This window comes from Dromaius novaehollandiae, chromosome 24 (genome assembly GCF_036370855.1).
Source record: "Dromaius novaehollandiae isolate bDroNov1 chromosome 24, bDroNov1.hap1, whole genome shotgun sequence".
In the NCBI taxonomy this organism is placed as follows: Eukaryota; Metazoa; Chordata; class Aves; order Casuariiformes; family Dromaiidae; genus Dromaius; species Dromaius novaehollandiae.
Genome location: NC_088121.1, coordinates 297,873 through 316,015, shown reverse-complemented (window position 1 = coordinate 316,015; position 18,143 = coordinate 297,873). Strand labels below are relative to the sequence as shown.

At 41.8% G+C, this 18,143-nt stretch overlaps 2 protein-coding genes across 4 annotated transcripts in view; one reads left to right on the top strand and one right to left on the bottom strand.

The window, feature by feature from the left end:
• Positions 1–7,428: 7,428 nt before the first annotated feature.
• ERRFI1 (ERBB receptor feedback inhibitor 1) lies at positions 7,429–18,107 on the bottom strand. Of its 3 annotated transcripts, none has more exons than XM_064525325.1 (4): positions 18,018–18,107; positions 10,950–11,147; positions 10,745–10,821; positions 7,429–10,155 (listed from the first exon to the last, which is right to left on the bottom strand). In XM_064525325.1, exons 2-4 carry the CDS (start codon positions 11,069–11,071, stop codon positions 8,957–8,959), a joined length of 1,398 nt encoding a protein of 465 aa, XP_064381395.1. In that variant the 5' UTR covers positions 11,072–11,147; positions 18,018–18,107; the 3' UTR covers positions 7,429–8,956. The 3 variants fall into 3 exon arrangements, with proteins under 3 accessions (XP_064381395.1, XP_025965715.1, XP_025965717.1); XM_026109930.2 differs by lacking the exon at positions 18,018–18,107 and adding an exon at positions 14,839–16,459; XM_026109932.2 differs by lacking the exon at positions 18,018–18,107 and having other exon boundaries at positions 10,939–10,986.
• The window catches only part of SLC45A1 (solute carrier family 45 member 1), a 90,670-nt gene continuing 89,073 nt past the window's right edge, over positions 16,547–18,143 (top strand). The window contains exon 1 of the mRNA XM_064525312.1: positions 16,547–16,627. The gene's annotated coding sequence lies outside the window, so the exon portion shown is untranslated. The remainder of the gene's footprint in view (positions 16,628–18,143) is intronic.

Below are 18,143 nucleotides of genomic sequence, written 5' to 3'. Positions count from 1 at the left end.
AAAAGCCCTCTCACACTGAAGTCACCAGCTAGGTGAGATAGCGATTGGCAGATGGGAGGCAAGCTGCCTTGAGCAGTGATGAGCCTGACCACTGAGAGCCACATATTTAACAGTAAATGTGCTGTTGAGTGGGGAATTGCTGTCTCCAAGAGAGCTGGCAGCATAGGATGTATTTATTTGTGCTAGCTTCGCGTTGCCATCTGACATGTTGATCAGTTCCTTTCCAATGTGTAGTACAAAGGAATGTGTAGGAATGTCCTTTTTGTTGTGTAGAAGGGGAAGGGAGGCTTGTGCTACAGAGAGCTGGTCCTCTTTTCCCAGTGGAGTTTTGGGGTGAGTCTTAGCAGTAGTGTCAGTGAAGACATAATTCAGATTAATCAGTGAGGTGCTATGTCAGAGAAACCTCACTGCAGCAAAGCATAAAAATCAAAGAATGGTTTTAAGTTGGCAGGAGGGTAATACTGAAGTCTAGGGGGTTTGTAAACACTTCAGTAAGAACGATCAAGAAAGAGTGAAGTAGCTGACTTTGGAGATCTCAGTGAGAATAAGACTAGAAAACGTGGATGCTCAGCGAGCAGGAAATGCAAAGAATAATGCAGCTCTATGACCCTGTATGAGCTTGCCAGGCACGATATGCGTTTTGCTGTCAGCTTTCAAAAAAAAAAAAATCCCTTGGAACTGAACTAAGAGGTGTCCAGGGACAGAGGATGGGAACCAGTATGTCACAGACTGTAGAGGGCCAATGGGAACTGTCTTCCCCTCCCCGCCCCCCCGGGAGCTACAGAACGTTAAAACCCTTAAAACAATAAAACAGGGAAGAGTTACTGCCGAGCCCTGAGGGTGACATATCCCGGCACGTTAGCGCCCTGTAACAATGTTGCTTCCCATTACTGCAGCGAGGGGGAAGCCAGCGCGCGGCGCGGCGCGGCGGCAGCGCTAGGGCGCCTCCGTGCGGGGCGCGGTGGGGCCCGCAGCCTCCGCTGCCGCCCCCGGCTTCTATCGCAGCGAGAACACGTGTCCGCCTGACAGAACAGGAGCTTCCCTTTAAAAACGCCTGTGAAAGGAATAGGCCGGCTTTGGCCTCTGTCTGGCTTTTGGTGGAAAGGTCTTGGCCGCTTGCGGATTACCTTTGCCCAGAGCATATCTGGAGGGAATATCAGCTGCTTTGAATTTTCCAGTGCTGTAGCCAGCAAGACCCTCTGTATCCCACTGTGTTGCCTAAGAATGCCAGGGTTCTGTATTTAGGATGGATGGCAGTGTCCACATGTAAAGCTCTGGCGTTAAACTGCAAACTGAACTCCCTGGAAAACAGCAGCCTTACTCATTGTGCTGCTCCAGGGCATGTAATAGCATGCTGTCTTGTCATGGAGCCTGCCTTTGATCAAGTTGGTCTGAATAAGCTCAGATGACAGAAGTGTGGCCTGGGAGAGGCAGCATGTCCAGAGCACCCTGAAATGCCCTCTTCAGTTACTAGCAGACTGAAGAGCTGAGCAAGCTTGAGCTAGTTTCTGTGCACCACTATTCCTTGTTGTACTGTCTCAAGTTAGAATTGGACTACTGCATGTCTCAGTACAAAGGTATTCTGGTCCTCCAGTCAAAACCTTGCTCAAGAAGTGATGGGGTCCTTGGCTATTCCCAAGGATGTGTAATGTGCTCTAACAATACTGTTGTGGAGTCCATCCGGTGCAGGGCATTGCATGACTGATAAAACCTATAGAAGGAAGTGGCCTAACACTTTCTCCTCACATCTGAAAGCACCTATGTTTTTAAATTGTTGTTTTTTAACAAAACACTAGTATTAAACCATTTAACATGAAGCTAGGAGCTAAACAGTTCTTCCCCACCACACTTCAGGCTAGCCTTTCATCTTTAGAGCCTTATGCCAGCCCTCCTTCAGCCTCTGTATAAGGCAGGAGCTCACCTGGCAGTCACTTCATTACCTTAAGAGCCCGTCTCAGACAGGGCTGGCTGCCCGCCCCCGTGACTCTTGATAGAATGACCATTCCAATTCATTGTCTTTTCAGCATGGTAAGATACTCTGCAAAAAGACTTTTTTTTTCTTTCCCAACAAAAGCAGTTCAAGTTATTTTAATCTCATGAGCAACAGAATCCATCAGGGTGTGCACTTGTAGTCTCACCTCCACCCTGAGTTGTTAGAGGCCTCTGCATTGCCACGTGCCTTTGAGCGCACCAGAGTTATGCAGATTCTGCATCATAATAGCACGATGCCAGTTCAAATTGCTTAAGCTCTAAGTGCAGGGGTGTGCAACCAGGATGCAGGAAACCTTTTCTTGAATAACTTGTCACCATGATAGATGACAAATGAAGCCACCAAGTGCAACCTAATATGGTTGGAGTCTTGGGTTTCTTCTGGAACTTGCACAACTGCCATTGGAAGAATTGCAAGGCAATGAATAATGTCACAAGGGTCCACTCACTGTTCACTAGTGTCTTCCTTGCACCTTGCCATGCAGCAGTTGGACTCGCGTGGCACAGACTGAAGCAGTCCTCAGTGTGGACTTCTCTGAAGCTGATAATTTCCCTGTGAGTTTTATGCCTAAAGGCTGCTGGGTGTGTAGGATTGGCTGTACGTTCCCATTGCCTCCCAGAAGGGCATTCAGTAGTCCTGAACTAGCCCTTGAGGTTGCTGTGAGCATAAAAACATTAACAAAGATAAAATAAATACTTTATGTAACAGGAACTTACTTCTCTGTCACCTGAGTGGATTGGTGGACCAGACATCGTTCTTAGGGCCTGATGACCCCATGCCTGATCCAGAGTCTTTGTGCATGGGGGCCTTCTAGGTGTTTTATCATGATGGCTTGGTGTACAACGGTTAGCACCCTCAAATGGTTTGGGGGACCAGCAGTGGGGGGGAGCGGGAGGATCTTGATTTCCCCCCCGCCCTTGCATTTCATGGCAGTATATTCAATACCTGCTTTGAGGATTTTTTGCCTGATGTATCCAGAAAAGAATGATGCTTAACACTGTTCTTCCTTTAACATGGCTAACAGTTGGCTTTAGCAAGTGGCTCTAACATGCTAACAATTTGTGGGTGACAGCCTTAATCTTCAGCAAGAAGCTGCAGATTTTAAACAGAGAAGCTTTTCTTCCTCTGAATCACTTTGTAGGGAAATGAATAGAATTAATGGCTCCCATGTTTGAGTGGCATGACACTTAAAATTTGGAATGCCTAACATGTTTTCCAAAATTAACTACAGCTGGGATCAAGGTGCACACCAATATATAAATAATATAGCAACAGTCTATGAGCAATCACAGGTGTGGCTTCCATATGTGATTCAGAAAAAATAATGAGCTGTGTGGATGAAAATAGGCATCTGGGCGGGGATTATGCAAGGCCTGAATTACAATGCAGGATGGGTGGGGGTAACATGTCTTTCAGTTTATACAAAGGCTAATCACAAACTCAGCAGCCAGAAATCTCTGCAGTTGTATTTAACAAATATTAATAAGTATAATTAAACTTCATGTGCTATATTTCAGTGCCAAGGATCTATGAGAAACAGAAAACTTACTTAACATATGTTTTCTGTCTTAACTTGTTTTTCAAGATTATATTAATGTATCAGGAAATGAAGACATTGATCTATTAAAAGAAAATTTTCCACGGGAACACACAGCACAAAATTAATGGATTACTTAACTGCAAAGACCCTGCACACAGATAGAATGATACCTCTTGTTACTTCTATCTCAAATTTTCTTCTTGAGAGTAATCCAGGGAGTATGTTTAACAGATACAGCTTGTAATACTATTAAAAGTGGTTGTAGAGGTCACAGTTTGTAACTGTGATTTTGAAGGGTGGGAATTCCACCATGACTGATTTGGTCATTATCTTAACCCTGAATTCCTGACAGGACTGTCTTAGTTTGGACGGCATCTGCAACTACTCCCTACTATAACTGCCCTTGCAAAGTTGATGTCTCTGTCCTGGACTAGACTGATGCTTTCCTTTGTCTTTTCAAACCTGCTGCTTCATACAGACTGTATGAAAACAGAACCAAGGCTGCTGTAGAAGGAAATGCAGTCTCAGTGAGAGCTCTTCTGTAGTTTCAGTACAGTAGGAATTGTGCCTATTGCAGTGTGGGAATGAAGGGGAAACTAGTAGCAACAGCAACACAAAGGATCAGTAATTTTAAACTATTGTGGCATTTAATTAAGTTGTCAATCAGCATGTCCCTAAATCAGGTTTACTTTCTGTTTTGATTTTGCTTTATGATGCAAGAGAAACTGATGATCATGAGTTTTAAAATGTCCTCCCAATACAGCTGTGTGTTATTCCCTGGATAAGATTCCCGGTTGAAATCTGTTTGAGCAGATTAAGATAGTGAAGAAATTTGATGAGAGGGGTTTTTCTTTCAAGTCACCAGGTACCAACACAGCCTCTCCCTTTCAGGAACAGGCATGCTGAGGAAAGCATCCTATCCCTGAGTTATCAGCCAGACTCAGCTCCTCTCAGTTGATTTGTTGGCCTGAAACCTACAAAGCAGTGGGATGTGTCCGCAACATCTAATCAGAAAAGTAGTGCTGGACAACACTGACCCTTTCACTGTGCATGTATGATAGGAGCTTCTTGCCATCACTGGTTTCTGTGAGGGAGCTTCTGTGTGTGGTATTACTGGTTTTCAGGCTAGGAGGAGAGAGGTGCTTCTCCCCCCCCAAACTTTGCTGCCAGCCTGGTCTCACAGAGGGACTGCTCAGTGAGCATGGCCTCAGCATAAGGCTGCTCTGGACCCACCCTCCAGTGTTCATTGCAGTGCAACCTCCTTTGCCCTGGCAGAGCTGCCTCCTGGGACGCACAGGCTCTCTAGCTTGCATAGGTGGCCACGGCAGCTTTGCGGAGGCAAGAGAGAGAGGATGCTAGGTAGATGAGCAGTCTGTACAGCCCAGTTCTCAAATTTGGAAGCTGTGGGAAGCTTTTCTTTCCCTTTGATGTACATCTTTCTTCCCTGTTTTAACCCAAATTTCTTGACTCTTCAGACTTCAGGATATGAAGTCAGAACTCCTTTGAAGTCTGATTATTCCAGTCAAATCTATCTGGCAGGGGGCTCTTCCTGAGAGGCAGCTCTCAGGCCCTGCCCAGGTGAGCCCAAGCGCTAAATAGTCAAACATGTGATCAGACTGTTGCAAAAGCGTGTTGTGTCCTGACAAGTCTTATCATGTGTCAGGGGATGAGCAGAGAAATGTCTTCTGGCCAGAATTTGCAAAGCTGCCCCCACAGCTCTAGAGCCTAATTACTCACTTGAAAAAAACTGAAGACAGCTTTTGCGTCACCCAAACTTTGTCCCCCAAAGCATAGGAATCGCATATTGCCTGGGAATATACAGGAAAGGCTTCCACTTTCCTTTGCCAGTGACTGTCCCCCCCCCTTCCTTCCATGTCATCAAGTGAAAACCAGTGAACTGTGGAACAGGTCCTCAGGGAAACCTTGTTACTTGGGTTTTTTTAAAGGGCAGATGGCTAACTTGAATAGCATAGAACTGCTGCCTACAGCTATCTCTCCTCATACTGAAGAGGCATGTGAGCTCTCTGATCCAGCTGAATTTCTTGCTTGCAACCCAGCAATTCAACCCCTTATTCTCTGAATTCAGGTTCAGTCTGGTTTACCTCACTTACTTATAGTTGCACTAAACTTATAAATACATTATTTGACTTCTTGATGAGACTTAATTCTGTGCTGTGATTCAGCTGACACAAACCAAGAAAGATGGCATAGCCACAGAAGTTTTTTATTCAGGACTGAGTAGACAAATGTCAATACTCAAAGGGAAGGAGCATGCAATTCTGATTTTCTTTAAAAAAAAAAATGGTTAAAAGTCTTGCACTACTTGAAATTTCAGAAAAGCCTTTATAAGACAATTCAAAAGCACATATTTTATAATGTTTTTAAGCTTTTCAGTGCTTATAACAAATATGCATCACAAAGACTTGTTCAGTCATTTCAGAAATCTCTTTGGCTTGCACTGTGCAAATTCTAGCACATAGCATCTAGTCAGTGTGAAGTTATGAAAATTCACCTTTTCACTGTACTGACAAAGAGACCAGTGAATGAGACCTGACAGCAAGTGAGAAAGCTCCAATGTGCAGCTTTACTTCACCCACATACAATGCCTTATGCATCCAGTAACACAGAATGCTTAGGCTGGCCTCCCGGTAAAGAGGGGGGTTCATTTCTCAGCGTGTATGCTAGCCGCTTAGCTTGGGAAGAGCGTGGCTCTCCCCTGAACATCTTCAGCAGAAACAGACAATGCAACTGAAAGCAGGGGAGACTGTTACTATGTGATAACTCCATAGGGTTGCTTGCTTCTTCCCTCCATGTTACAGTGACTTTGCTACTAATTTGAGTAAATGCTTGAGGCCTTTGGGAATTCAAGGACTTCCAAGCAGAGGGAAAGAGCAGTAAATTAAAGCAGAAGAATCCAGGTTAAAATGGTGTTTTAAAGCATTAGGAATGAAGTGGGACCCAGAGACAAAAGCAGAGGGAGATTTGCAGGGCAATTAGTTTTAGGCAGAGTTCTAGTGAAATTACAACTATTGAGTCGGTGCTCTGTCTGATGCTGAACAAGGAACTAGCTGCAGTTTAGTAGCATTGATCTGTTTGTTGCAGCAGTGACTGCATAACTGAGAAGGCATGTTATTTTGGGGACAGGGTTAAAATTGCTCTGATTTAGTAGGAAGGTTGCAAATAACTTCATTTTGTACCTAAGAATAATTCGGGACAGGGGGAAATGACTTTCAGTAGGATGAGTATTAGAGTCAACAGCCCTGCACAGGATTAGATTACTTGTTTATGCTTTGGAGGCCAATCTTTGGGTTCTTAACAGTGCTGTGGCACAGCAGGAAGCTTTTAAAAATATTCTGCATAATAAAGCTTAGCAGTCTCCTCAACTATAAAAGCTAAATTAGGCATTACTGAAAAACTACATGAAGGCAAGTGTTCACCTGAATACACAGCTAAAAGATCAAAACTGTGTGATGCTTCATATCTTTGGTAACTGTATCCATGGCTGACATCTTACAGTTTAAATATTTACTTTGTGAAGAGTAAGGACGATTTTTTTCCTGTTAAGCAAAAGGAAGAAAAATACAATGTTATGCTCAAGCTTTTTTCATCTTCAGAATATGAGCGATTCCCCCTTCTGCCACCTTTCTTGTCCAGTTTGTCTTTAACAGATGAGAAATTGAAGTCAGGAACATTATTGCCCATTGTTGTCTGCAAGATAGTACCTAACATGCTATGGGTGACTCCAGAAATAACAAAGTTTATTATTCTTGATGGGCCACATAACTCAAGCTTATAGGACACTTTATTGCCAACACAAAACTATACACACCAAACTACTAGATACTTTAGTAAGGAGGAATATAAAATTAGATCTGTGCAATATGAATGATCAAACACGTCCACAGAAATCTTAATTTTAATTAAACGGAAACTGAATTCAACATTTGTTTCACATTTAACATTTTTCACTTTAAATTTCCCAGTAAATGCACATACACAATTGTATACACTATCCAATAAAGCAAAAAACAAAATGTATCATAAATAGTATATTTTAATTTTATTAAACTCAAGACATGACAATATTCAAAATACAAAGTGAATTGTTTTTAATCAATACTGTACATGATGCAGAAATCAGTGCATTTCTATAGCATGTATTTCACCTTCATTTAGTTTGTACTAAAACAAATAAAAAATAAGCTTTAAAATAGCTCAAACATCTCATTCAGCAGTTTAAACTGTAAACAGCTTGTTTATGTTTGTTAGGAGGAACACATTTAACTTTTGTACCTCCGTTAATGAGCACCCTTTCTCTTGTGCTTATCTGTAAGAGGATAAATGTAATCAAAACGAGCATGAGATACTCCTAATGCACAAATCTGGCACCTCAATGAATTTTAATGGATCACCGAGGCAGAATGAGGAAAAAATTAAACAGAAAGAAGCAGCATCTGAAGCAGAGAGAGATGGGACTGACACTGTTCATAAATGGAATCATGTTTTTTCATACCCTCCTCCTCCCCTAAAATACTGAATAGAAACCAAAACACAAGACCAGCTTGTGTTGTGCTTCTGTTTTTTAATACAATCAGAATTTCAAACTCTAGATGAGCATATAGTTGTTTCTGCCTATTTATTAGCATCTGTATAGCTGCTCATATCTTCTGCCACTTTTAGGACACATTCATCCCTTTCTAGGACCCATCAGGAAGAGTAGCAGAGGCTTAGCAGTAGCTGGTCCAAGTCTCTCCTAGGAGAAATGGAGAAATTGAGCCAAGTGTCTCTAACAATTGAAAGAATCCACAAAGCCTAACTCTGTTCCAAGCTACTTCACTAAAAAAATTCTACTAGTGTCCAATTAAGCTGTCAAATAGACTCATCAGTCTAAATGCTTTTCCAGCATGCTTGCCAAGTCTCAAAGTGGATATTAGATTCTGCAGTTACCTTCTAACCAGGTTGGCATATCCTAATGAAAGAGAACGGTCTTGTTTTCAGCAGTGTTACTGTGCATAAGAAGTTCTGGAAATGCCTGCTATGAAAACTGTACTGCATTATCTGTTCTGTTGTCAGTTTTATATGTGACTCATAAGCAAAGCTAGATTTTCTTTCTCATTTTTTTTTTTGATAATGTGACTACCAAATATGTTAATCTAGGGTAGCATGTAACTGGCCAACTGTGACTATTATCCCTTGATATATTTCTATGGAATCTCTGTAGGTTTTCAACTTTACCAACCAAGACAAGAAAACCAGTCTTAAGAAACATATCAGAGATATGCAGCATAATAGGATTTTACCATCCACTTTCCAGTTCTCAGAGGACAAACTGGTCCTGCTTCATTATTTGAGAACCTTAAGAACTTTGTAACATGATAAAGTTCTGCTCCATTCAGAACAACTGTGCTGAGTTGTGCTCCCAGAGACTATGGAGAAACTACGTAAGACATGTGTTTTCGTTTCAGATGACCAGCTATGTCCATTCTAGTTTTTGAGTCCAGTTTTGTTGGGGTTGAAGTGGCTGTGCAGTCACCAGACCAGGACTGTACCTCTGAATTAGAGCTAGTTTCTTCTGCTTCTCTGAAGAATTTCTCATATTTGTCCAGATATGGAGGCCTTTCAGGCAGCAGATAGTAGTGTGTTGAACTGGCCTTCTTACCATTTTCAATAATGGGAAGAATGCAGGGGATCCTGTTGGCAGATCCTTCACTATTTTGTCTCTGTAGAGCTTTGCTGCTGACATATTTAGGATCAGGTGCAAAACTCTGGGTGGGGGGCATAATCCCATTGAGGTATGATGGCAGGCTTTTAGGACTTGGTGTACGGGAATTGCTGCGGGACAAAGGTTCCCTTGGAGGCACTTTGGGAGGCCTGTCTTCATCACTGTATGCACTAGAAGCAACTTCTGCTGACCACCTTCTGTAATCTGGTTTGAGTGCCCTTGGAGGTATGGGAATCCTTGGTGGAATCTCTGGTTTATCTTCATCAGAATTTGGAGATGACCTGTTTAGGTGTCCAGATAATCTCACTACTGGTTTATTGAGCGATCCAGCAGGCCCTGAATGGGACCTTCGCAAACGTCGATGCAGCTGCTGCGGAGGAGGATAAATACCGGATATGTATCCATTTAGACTTTGTGCAGGGTTTGTGCCTTCTGGTTTTGGTCCTGCTGGAGCATCAAAATATGCATAATTGATTTGTCCACAACCCCTAAAGCTCCGCCTGCTCGGGGCACTGGATTTAAAAGGAGGAAGTTCATAATCTTCTAACAAAAAGTCAGTGTCTGAGCTGGTCAGGAATTCCACTTCTTTATCAACCTCGTCTGAAGTAAGATCCTCAGAAATAGGCAGTGGAGGTAATGGCCTGGAGCTGCGGTCATTGGAAGATGCAGACAGAAATTGAATTGGTCCATTTTTTATTGGCATGTGAGGAGGTGTTTCTTCAGAAACATAGCCCATAGTTAATGACAGTTTACTAAAGCCAGGAACAAGATGCTCTTCGTATCTTGAAACTGGCTGTTCATTTTTGGGACTTACAGGAGCTGGACTGGATTTCTGAGATGGGACCTGGATGCAACCTTCAGCAAAGCTGTGGTCGCTCATGGAAGCATGGTCTGAAGAGTGCCCTAAAAAGGTGAGAAAGTCTTAGAACACACTTCTAAGTAACATTCCACCACATGACTTTGCCACTACATATTTAACTAATTCCTTCTAATGCAACAGTAAGTAATATCTGCTTAATGATTCCAGAAGGAAAACTTAACTGCAAGACTGAACAGATCTGCAATAGGCATGTGCTTAGTTAGGAGGGCAGCTGATTATGTTATCATTTCAGGCCAGTGCTTCAGTTAAATGGTGTAGTTTGAGACCCCATGCATGAGCAAAAGAACAGAGCTGCAGTTACATGGATCCCACTGGACTATGACCAAAAAAGTGCTATTTTCCTAAAGGGCTTTTTGTCAGGAGTATAACAGCAACTCAGAAACGTGTAAATACAAAGAAAAGCTTTTCTTGATCACACATTTGAAATAATTTGCATGTTTTTTTAAAAAAGTAGTCTTTTCTTGAAATGTTTGCATTCTGTCACCAGAGGGCAGTCTTATATCCAAAATGAGAAAGCCCTTCCTGTCTTAGTGAAGACTTGAGGACTCTCTCTTCCCAGACATCCATTACAGTACTTAAATTGATATGTTTTAAAATCTTCATTATACTTACCATTGGACGGTAAATGTTGCTCTGCTGATGGATTCAAATTATATGCCACAGCTATAGGGTCCACATTAAAGAAAGTACTAAAAAAAAAACAGAAAGAGAAGAAAATCCTTTGCTGTAAATGAACCATAGATCACTACTGATACAAGTATTCTTAACTCTCATCTCACACTTGAAAATGCAATAGATAAATTTACCTCTCACTTACTTTTCAAATCCGCTGTGGCTACCCCAACAGGTTTTCAGACTCCCCATGCCTTGGCTAGTGTGAAGAAATCCAGTTTTTAATGGGACTCCCATCTCTTGTGCAGCAACCCCTGCAGTTGACATTGTGTACTGCTCTATGGTGATGTCTCCCAACCTTAGAAATTCACAGTCTTGACAGGCTTCCTGCAGCTTGCATTCCCTTCAGAAAAGAGCAAGAGCATAAATATCAGAAATGCAAACATGCTCTCATCTAAAATTTCAGTTCAAGGAAGGAATTAAATAACTCAGTTACAACAAGGCTTTCTGTCCCAATACCTGCCAATAGGAAAATTTTAACAAATCTGTTATGTCTCTGATTATAAAACTGAAATACAAGTTGGATAAGTTCTTCTACAGAGTTAAGCTGTACAGAAATGAGACAAATACGTTCTGTAAAACTAGTGATATATAGGAATTGTGCACTGACAACTTCAATTCTTGTGCATAAACTGCCAGTTATTCAGGCGAATTCAGTTTGCCAGAGCAATCTCTCTTTAATTTTGCAGTAGACAAATCCATCTATAGCTGTTTCTTTTTGCCAGTGAGTTTATAATTTGCAGTGCAGCCGATATAATGGCCTAACACATTTTTTTACGTACTAACTTCAATGTGCTAAAAAATGGCCTTTTCTCAAAAGAACAGCTGCAATAAACAAAATTACTGACTGCTTAAATCAGAATTGCAATCACTTGCCAAACTCCTTTCATATAAAGCAGTCACTATTATTAATAAGCTTAAGCATAAAGATACTTGAAATCATTCCCGAGTTTTCATCTAGCTATTTACTTCAAGCAAATAAGAAATCTAGCATCTTGAAATACTTTTAAACTGTCTGCTCTATTCAAATTTATTTTGAGTGTGCAAACAATGATTTATCTCACTCATTTACAATAGGAAAATGCTGGCAATTGCTTTAAATTCAACAAGTAATCACAGTTTAAGGAAAAACTTGACTCTCAGGATTTTATTGGGCAATTCAGAATACATCATTTCAGAAAAATCGATGTAAAAGCAGTCAACATTCTGCTGAAGGCAGAAGAAATTAAGTCCAAGACTAAGCAAAGATGTTCTCTGGGTCTATGCTTCAACTATTTACACAAATACCCTCGATTCAGCAGGTACAATATGGTGTTATATGGCTGTTTAAAAAACAAACAAAAAAACCAAGCACCTTCCCCCTACAGTTTAATTAGTATCTTTCTTGAGAATCAAGAATATGACCAGTTTCTAATGCAAAATTTCTTCTTTCTGAAGAAAAATTACACCTAAAGAAAAGTCAACCAACAACTTGGGGTGAACTCCATCAGTACACTACACACATCAAGAAAATATCTTGTCAGTATGGTACTGCCTGAAAATGGGGTACAGAAACATGTAATGGCTTATGCTATTCAAGAATAGGCTAATTTTTCTATGCAGAATATGTCTAATCTTCCTCCTCCTTTAAGAGGAAAGAGCCATTATAGCCATTTGCAACACAAGAGGGATGGGCAGGCTTCAAGCAGCACTGGAACCAAGTGTCCCAGAATTAATTTGAAATCTAACACCAACATTTGCCTTTTATAAACAAATGTTTAAGCAAGAACTTCTCCGCTATGCTTTTCTAAATGTTGAATTTGGTCCAGTATTGATCTTCCAAACAAATAACATCTGCAAAATAGCTTCTGACTCTATGTATGTCTATAACTTACAGGACCTAATCACATTCTCTTTAAGAGTATGAAGATGTTCTTAACCATGATTAAGAGCGATCATACTTTTGTTAACAGATGATTTTTTTAGCTGGCCATGCAAGAATTCTAGAGAGGAGGTTATTAGCATTGCTAGAAGTGAACAAGACCCAATCTAGCATTCTTTCTATTGCAGTACAGCATTAGAGTCTTAACCATGTTGATTTCAGCCCTCTCATTTTAGTAAAGAGTATTTATACCTTTTAAGACAAACATCTTAAACTTGCCCAAGGTAGGTAATTTTCACACAATCAAAGTCAGACACTTCACAGTAATGGCAATTACAGACTTTCAAAGTAAAATTGAATATAAATATACCAACTGCAAGAAGCAGTAACAGTTCTGACTAGCAAATGAGTTCAAAATCTTCAGTATTTCAGTTACAGCAGAATTTTCCTTCCAGTTCTTTAAGCGCAGGCAGAACCATTTCCTATGTGGAACAGAAGACTGGAGAAATCCATTTGTCAAAAAGCCTTAAGCAGCACAATGGAAGTATAGTACCAATTCTAAAATGGGTTCAGATCATGTTAAAACAATTTGCAAATAAAACACCAATCACATCAGCTCATGCTATATAGAGCAGCAATGTTTGTGCCTCACAGATCTCTGAATGTCCCTAGAGTATTAGCAATGAATCTGCAAAAGAAATGTTGGAGACTGAATTGCTGAACTTGAGCTTAATGACTATGAAGGGTTCTGCACTTTATTTCAGAATTTTTTGAGTCATATGCAAGTCGGAAGTTGAAAAACACTGATATGGAACACCGATTAGTCAGCAAATGATAGCACTCCACCTCACCCGCATACAAGATCTGACAAGACTATAAGGGAGAGAGACATTGATTATGATATAAAAAGAAATGGGACAGGAAGAGGGGTGGCATTGCTGTCGTTTGAGAGCACATGTAATGCACTTGCTGTGATAACATACAACCTTTGCAGGGTTTGCTAAGAGGCCCAACCTCCATCAGATCCCATGCCAAAACCACTGCTAGTAATTGTGTCAGCCTCCTCAGTGCTGTCTAAGTCCCAGCTTTCAGAGCGATAGTTGCACAATGGTCTCTCTGAAATCCCTCTGGAATGCTAAGCTTGACTTCTGAAATGGACTTAAATATTTACATACTCTAGGAAAAGGTAATTTTAACTTGTTTCAATCAACTCTTTATTTCTAAAAATAAAGACAAATTTTGCAGTCATAAAACTTGCTTGCTTCTAACAATAATCCTTTTGTGAAGTCACAGAAGGTGACTTGCCTTGATATTTCAGTGGGGAGCTGCGAACAGGCTGGGTTAAGAAACTCCTCCATGCTGTAAGCTAAAAGCATGAAGAGAGGTAAAGTAGCTATATAACTGCATATGCTCCTTCACTAATTGACCTAGTTACTTTTTCAGTTACGAGTCCAGAGAGTTAGTGTTTATATTTTAAAATATGCATATACTTTTTTGAACAAACATTAAAAAGAATAAGTGGGAGCCATAAGGATATGTAATTGAGGAGTATGAACTCTGAATTTCATATAGTGTGGTCTTACTAAAGCTGAGCAATACTTATGTATTTCAAGATGCTGCTATTCTCTACTAATTGGTTAAAAAAAAAATCAATAGACCTAAGTCTGTCATGAGAATGTAAACCCAACAGTTTCCATCTTAACTGTTGGTCCAAACCTGACTCCTTAAAGATTTAAGGATCTAAACTTATAAATAAAATCAAACTGCATCTGCTAAAGAATATGGGCACTATGCAATAAGGCAGTGTTTTGGCTCTCTCACGCTTTTTTGCTACTCATTTGCAGAAGTTGTTACTCACAATGGGTTTCCCAGTTACTCTGCCTGTCTGGCCTAGTTACGCATGGATTATGGCACTTAGAAGCACTTTCAGCCCTTCCTGAAGATGTTACAGTTTCAGTATTATTCAAAGGAAACTGAGTTAGTACAAAATAAGACTGTACCTAGTAATTACTACAGTTATTAAGCTTAAAGACACGAGCCAAGGCAATTCAAAGGCTTGAGGGTACATTAGAAAGCTATCAATGCTATCTACTGTAAAGGAAGGTAACTTTGCAAAGGAGAGAATTTTTAAACATTCATGCCTGCCTACATTAACAAATATAAATTTAAATACCTGAGATAATGAGATTGAAGGAAGGTTTTTAGATGGCCAAATGTACCTTCAGACCTGAATATATCACAAAATATCTTGTAAGTGAAAAGAACATTGTGAAATTGAGTTATATGAAACATCCCAAATATGCAGTTTTCATGCTGACAGTTATCACTAAATACATGTGTTACAGCAACGGTAATCCTCTATTTAGAAACTAAGAAGCACTTGCATCTCTTTTAGCTCACTGTCATCACACAGAGAATCTGGTTAGTCTGCTTTGCTCCTTCTTTTTCCTGGACGTTATGAAATATTTGAGGCAAATCAGTTCCATAATATAGGAAACCTCTCTGGTATGCACAACAGACCAAAGCATGTCCTAGAATGTTTCACTTAATGGATACATATGCAGTTTAGCTGTAAAGATTTTCTTGAATGCCTGCTCAAATTTTGGACATGTCTTATAAAGTCAACACTCTTGACAAAGCAGATTATACACTGCTTGTAAGAAATTAAAGAAAAAAAAATTAAAAGCAAGACCTACCTACCACTTTTGTGAGAAACTGTGGCTACCTTAAATCCACAACCTGTTTCTGCTCACCTTGCCAGCACATATCTTTAACAAATCTGAGAAGCAATTCATAGGAGGAGGGGCACATTTTTGCACTACAAGTCATCCGCCCCAGCTAGCTGTTCCTTATTTGACAATGTGATGTAATTTCCTCTTTTTTTTTTTATGATGATTTTATGTTTAATATAAGTACCAGGGAGAGAGCCACCCTGTTTCAAATTTAAGCATTTCAGACTTCCAACTGAACTTTAAAAAACCTAAATGATCTCAGTATACTTTCTGGAACTCAAGATATCTCCCCTCCCCCCTTGATTCTGTAATGGTCATTACATCCCTGAAGTGCTTTGACTTTGCAACCAGATGAATGTTGAATAACTGACACCTAGCAAAAAGAATCTCAAGGGAAGGTTAGTTTAAATCTATTAGTTTTAGAAGGAATCAGATCTTATTTACTAAGCACCAAAGTTCTGCAGTGCAGTACGCTATTTCTCAGAGTCACAAGCTAAAGCATGCTCAGATATAGACCCCAGAAGATTTTTTTTTTCCATTATAGGTATCATTCTGTAGGGTACTAGGCATGCTCTTACAGCTTTGAGAGATCTGTTTCTACATGTACTGTCAACCAGAAATGGACTGCTCTTTTGCAGAAAATTTAAGATAATCATTTGGTGCAGACAGGAAAAAAAGGTGTTCAAATTATAACAGGTTGCACATAAGGTGAATTCTATAGATACGTTCCCAATGATGATTGGCAGGACTTAAAGAGCCAAATCAACTGAACAGCAAGCAGATAATGTACCAAGATTATGAGAGGTATTCTGGAATATAATGAAAGAGCTGCAGTTCACCAAAGAGTTAAGCTCAGTTAAAATCTAGGCTACCATTTTCATGACCCTACACAGCACCTGGGAGGAACCTGTAAGTCGCTGGTAGAAAACTAATAATTAAATAGCAAGACAATTGCTTTGCCTCTGCTTGTCAAATTTCAGATGCATGTTTAAGGCATGGTACTTCACCCTCCTGAAAATTTTGATGTGAATATAGCCAGCTTATGTTCAAGAAATTTAAATTCCCTTACAGCTAACTTGGTCATAACCACAGTGTGAGACTTATCACAGCAAGTTTTCTGTTTTCCACTACAGAGAAGTGCAACCCTTCTCTCAAATAATTCCTCAACATATGCCCTGAGAAAGGTAGCAACCAGTTCTGCAAAAGTCATACCAGAAACCCTTCCAGTGGGTGAGTACTTTTTTTCTTTTAATATTTGTCAGATAAATACAGCTAAATTGCTAAGGAAAGAAAAATAGGTTTGTGCACAAAGTAGTAAGGATGAATAGAGCACTCTAGTTTCCTCTTTTAAATTTTTACTAGCTTATAAATGCGGATTTCTGTCTGGGAATATTCCAGTGGCACAGGAGCTAAAGAAGTAACAGTGTATGATACTTTTTCAGCATTACCAACAGAATGTTTTGATCCATTTGAAGAAGAAGAAGAAAAAAAAAAACCTCCTACTCCCAGGGTTTAAACTTTAGTACATGAAGGCTGGGAGCTGGCAGAGAAGTGATTTTTAGCATTAAGATGCACTGTTCACTTGTCATTTCAGTATGACAAAGATTCGGGTATCTCCAGACTGATCAGAGAGACCTTGGCCCCCAGAGCCTTTAGCATCGTGTGTGTGTGTGTTATAAAATAAAAAGCCAAGAGTTATCTGTAGATCAAATGTAACAAATGATAGTTTATCACTTAAACGATAGTGCAAAGGCTCCTTAGTCTGTGCACTAGGGACACCAAGACCGTTCACGTTTTGGGGTTGCTATGCGTGGCTCACATTGCCTAATCAGCATAGAGCACGTTCACAGAAAGCAAAAATGCTCAAGAGCTGCGCTGTAAATATTTTAAGGGTGCAGTGATGTCTCCAGATTTAAATATGACAGACTGGCTATTTTAGAGAATCAAAGACGAGCCCGTGCTGGGGGTTAAGTCGCAAAGAAATGTTTATTCTAAATTAAGACATCCTAAATTAGAGTGCACAGCACAGGCTGAAAGCACAGTGCGGTCTGTTTACTCAGAGGCCGGCAAAGAGCTGCTCGAAGCAGAGTGAAGGAAACGCCGATCCCGCGTCAGTCCAGGAGGAGAGAAACCGCGTGGCAGCAGCAGCCGTCGGGGAGAGGCGGCTGCGGAACGGCGGCTGCTCCGGGAGCCCCACCGGGAGGCGGCACCTCGGCAGGGGAGAGGCAGTCGCGGCGGGCAGGTGCCCGGTGCCCGCGAAGGAGCGCTGCCCGCCGGTAAGGGCCGAGCTGCGGGCCGGGCACCTGCGGCTCCGCAGCCTCCGAGGGGAGGAAAGGTAGAAAACGCGCCCTGCGCTCCTCCCGTCCCGTCCCGTCCCAGGCCGCGGCCCGCTCCCGCCCCGGCCCCGCCGCCTCCCCCCCCCCCCCTCCCTCCGCGCCGCTGGCGTGGGCCGCGCCGGCACCGCGGCTCTGCGGCAGGGGCCCGGCCCGGCCCGGCCCTGCCCTCCCCGCCCGGCCGGGGCCCCGTCGCGCGGCTCAGGTGCGCGGCCGGCGGCAGGGCCGGGCCGGGCCGGGCCAGGCAGCGGCGCGGGGGGCGCCGCGAGCGCGGGGCGCTCACTCACCGCGACAGCGTCGCCGCCGCTCCGCATGTCCCCGCGCGGCCGCGGCGCGCCCCGCCTGCGCCCGCCCGCCGCAGCGCCGCTGACTGCCGCGGCCGCGCGGGCGGCCGCTCTTGTACCGGGGGGCGG